This window comes from Microtus ochrogaster, chromosome 15 (assembly GCF_000317375.1).
Source record: "Microtus ochrogaster isolate Prairie Vole_2 chromosome 15, MicOch1.0, whole genome shotgun sequence".
NCBI lineage: Eukaryota > Metazoa > Chordata > Mammalia > Rodentia > Cricetidae > Microtus > Microtus ochrogaster.
This window is the reverse complement of record NC_022017.1, coordinates 2,507,009-2,510,460: the sequence shown is the minus strand read 5'-3', so window position 1 is coordinate 2,510,460 and position 3,452 is coordinate 2,507,009. Positions and strand designations below refer to the sequence as shown.

The 3,452-nt window shown below is 50.7% G+C and overlaps 1 protein-coding gene across 1 annotated transcript in view; it reads right to left on the bottom strand.

Annotated features, from left to right (window-relative positions):
* Nucleotides 1-1,037: 1,037 nt before the first annotated feature.
* Nucleotides 1,038-3,452, bottom strand: part of LOC101997447 (keratin, type II cytoskeletal 2 oral) — a 7,449-nt gene continuing 5,034 nt past the window's right edge. The window contains 2 exon segments of the mRNA XM_005353838.2: nucleotides 1,038-1,384; nucleotides 1,807-1,841. Coding sequence (XP_005353895.1) covers nucleotides 1,038-1,384; nucleotides 1,807-1,841 — 382 coding nt within the window.

Here is a 3,452-nt window from a genome sequence, read left to right as displayed (position 1 = left end):
CTAGGATCTTGCAAGCTAGGAGAGTGTAAACCAGGAGCATACAAGCCAGGAGTGTGCAAACCAGGAGTATGCAAACCAGAGTGCGCAAGCCAGGAGTGTGCAAGCTAAAAAAGAGCAAGCCAGGAGAGTGTAAGCTAGGAGCGTGCAAGTCAGGAGAGTGTAAGCTAGGAATGTGCCAGCCAGGAGAGTGCAAAATAGGAGCATGCAAGCCAGAAGAGTGTAAGTCAGAAGCATGCAAACCAGGAGTGTGCAAGCCAGAAGTGTGCAAGCTAGGAGAGTGTAAACCAGGAGTGTGCAAACCAGAATATGCAAGCCAGGAGTGTGCAAGTCAGGAGTGTACAAACTGGAGCATGGTGCCTGCTTAGAGGCTGGGAATGATTAAATGAACTTCCCAAGGGTGAGTCCCCTCTTTAGTATAGGGAGTGCTTCTGGGTAGGCCTGTCACAAGAACTCAAGCAGAGGAGTAAGGATGAAGGCATATCAACTCAGTATCCTTTATACTGTTACTATTCTTCTAGAAGACCTAATTTTGCTCTACTTTTGGATCTGGTCTATTCTATGAATCCTTGAATAAAAAGCAAACACCAGTTTCTGAAGCACAGTACAATTTATTCAGAAAGGGAAGCAAAGACATGAAGCTCAGGAGATCAAGGGAATAGATGTGCCCGGTATACAAAGGGCTTCATGAAAATTAACAGTTTGGAAAGCTTGATCCGCAAGCAGTAGACAGCCAAAATGGACCAAGCTAGACTAGAAGGCTCAGGAAGGTGAAGGTGTTACCGTCCAAATTTGGGGCCCAACACAGGGTCTTCTCCAGGCCAGAATAGTAGCTGGGTTACCCTGGCCTAGGAGAAGACTCAAAGATGAGTTGAACTCCTTCCTTCTCCAAGGAACTTGAGTGAAAGCAGGGTTGCACTGTGCACCTATTGGTGCCAAGTAGATGAGGGATGGGCACGGCTGCAGGCTGAGGCAGGGGAGCAACACTGTTGCAGGCTGAGGCGAGAGAGCAGACTGTGGGAATGTTTTGCATCTGAGGATCACTTGGAGCGCTGCTGGCTGGAGCTGGTGGTCTGGGAAAAGTGGACACTGCTGCTGCCTCCTCTGGAAGACTTGTAGCTGCCGCCAGCGGAGGCCTGGGTGCCACCAGTGTTAAAGCCCATTCCTCGCTGGCTTACAGAGACGCTGCCTTCACTGCCAAGCCTGCTCCCAGTGCTCTCCCTGCTGCCTCTGCTGTTGCTGCCACTGCTGTCTCCTCCATAGCTGCTGCTACTGGCCCCTCTGAAGCCACCGCTGCTGCTGCCACCTCTGGAGCCACTGCTGCTGCTGCTGACCCCTCTGAAGCCTCCAGAGCTGCTGCTCGTGCTGGTAACATTGCTGACCACCGCTACAGAGGAAGAGACAGTTTAGGAGAAAAGCCTGGGGAGCTGGATCACAGCTCACATGAAGGGTACAGCACATGGTTACAGCTGAGAGATGGCTCATGTCACAGGGATGCCTTGAACGCATTGGAACAAATGCAGGTGCCTATGTACCCACATGCAGAGACCAAAGAAAGATGTCTATCTCCAACTTATTCCCTTGAGATGGGATCTCTCAGTGAGCCTGAAGCTTATCATTCTAGCAAGGAGAGGTGGCCATCCACTTCCCAGGATCCACCCTCCCAATCCCAGTACTAGGGTGCAGGCATGCGCAGCTATGCCTAAGTTTTAAGTGAATTCAAACTCAGGTCCTCGTGCTTGCATAGCAAGAGATCGCTGCCCTGAACCATCATTAGCTCCATGGAAGGTTCTTGAATGTGTTACTTACATATGCTCACGGCACTCTGACATTCTCCAGACATCCTGAAAGACAGAGGCAATGAGAATCACTTCTTCCGTGAGCCAACAGCCAAAGAACTGGGTCCATAACCTCACAGACCACATCTTCACATCTGCCCTCCCAAGGGCCAAGCCCTGGGAAGGGAAAGGTGAGTCCAGGCTGTTCCCATCTCCATCTCCCCCACAGAAAGGGGCTGATTCCAGTTATGGCTCGCAGGACCTCTATCTCCCCATCTTCCCACCCTAAAGAGCTGTTCCGGGCAAACTGCCACCCCTTGCTTGATTGGCCACTCTGACCTCTCCCCTGCTGCTAAGAAGAACTTCTCTGTCTGGGCATGTCCTTCTCCTCTTCTCTAGCCCTGCCTTTATTTACCCAAGTTTCTCTTCCAGGAAGCCTTCCCCAGTGAGGCTCAGGGTGGCATGAGGCTTGGAGCAGCAGTTGATGGAGAAATCATGAGACACTGACCCCCAGTGTGCGCTGGAAGCATTTGAAATTGTTCTGCTCACAATGCCCATCTGTGGGCCTGATGCTTGTTCATAGAGCCCTGAGCAGACATGGAGCATTTGTGTGGCCCTAACCACAGAGGCCTGTTGATGCTGGCCACTCCCTTCTCATCACATGACTCTCATGACACCTAACTCCTTTCCACTGTTTCCCACGGAAACTCATCAGAATTCCCACCTTGGGCTCTCCTTCCTCCATCAGACTGGGGACCGACTGAGAGCAAAGGCTCTGAATGAAGAGTCATGAGACAGGACTCAACAGAATGCCCCCTCAGCTCTTGACACTGTCTTTACCTGTGGTGTCCACTTTCTAAGCCTTCACCTGCCACTGTACGGTGTTATTTTTCAGGGATATTGTATGCCTCGGGCACTTCGCCATATAGACTCAGCTTCAGCAATGGGGATCACAGGACTGTTGGCACTGAATTTCCAACATGGTAGTCACTAGCCACATGAAGCTATGTAAATTAATTTCAATTAAATGTAAAATTCAGCTCCTCAGTTTCACTACATTTCAAATGCTGGAAGAAGCCAGGCACTGAAGCATAGCCAGTAAACCCAGCACTCAGGAGCCTAGGGCAAAAGAATCATAAGTTCAAGATCAGCTGGGGCTACATAGTGAGACCCCCATCTCAATAGAAGAAAAAAAAGAACAGTGGGGTGGGGAGAGGGAGAGAAGGAAGGAAGGGACAAAGGAATCGAGGGAGGCTGGTGATTGTCGCACCAGACAGCCTGGCCTAGACTATTTCCATCTGGGAACGTTCCAGGGGGGTGGCCCTGGTCTGTGACTTTTGTCACAGCTTCAAAGTGCTTTTCCGACCACATTGATGAATAGAAGCACATAGATAATGACGATGAAAAGCAGTGGGCTAGAGCACTTCCTCCCTGCTCAGGAGACTCCCTGGTTTCTGTCAACTTGCCCTCTCCTTTATTAGCATTTCTCCCCTTTCTTGACTACCTGAGGTCACTATAAACCCTGCTTGGTGCCGGGCAGTGGTGCCACACTCTTTTAATCCCAGCACTCTGGAGGCAGAGGCAGGCAGATCTTTGTGAGTTCGAGACCAGCCTGGTCTACAAGAACTAGTTCTAGGACAGGCTCCAAAACTACAAAGAAACCCTGTCTCGCCGGGG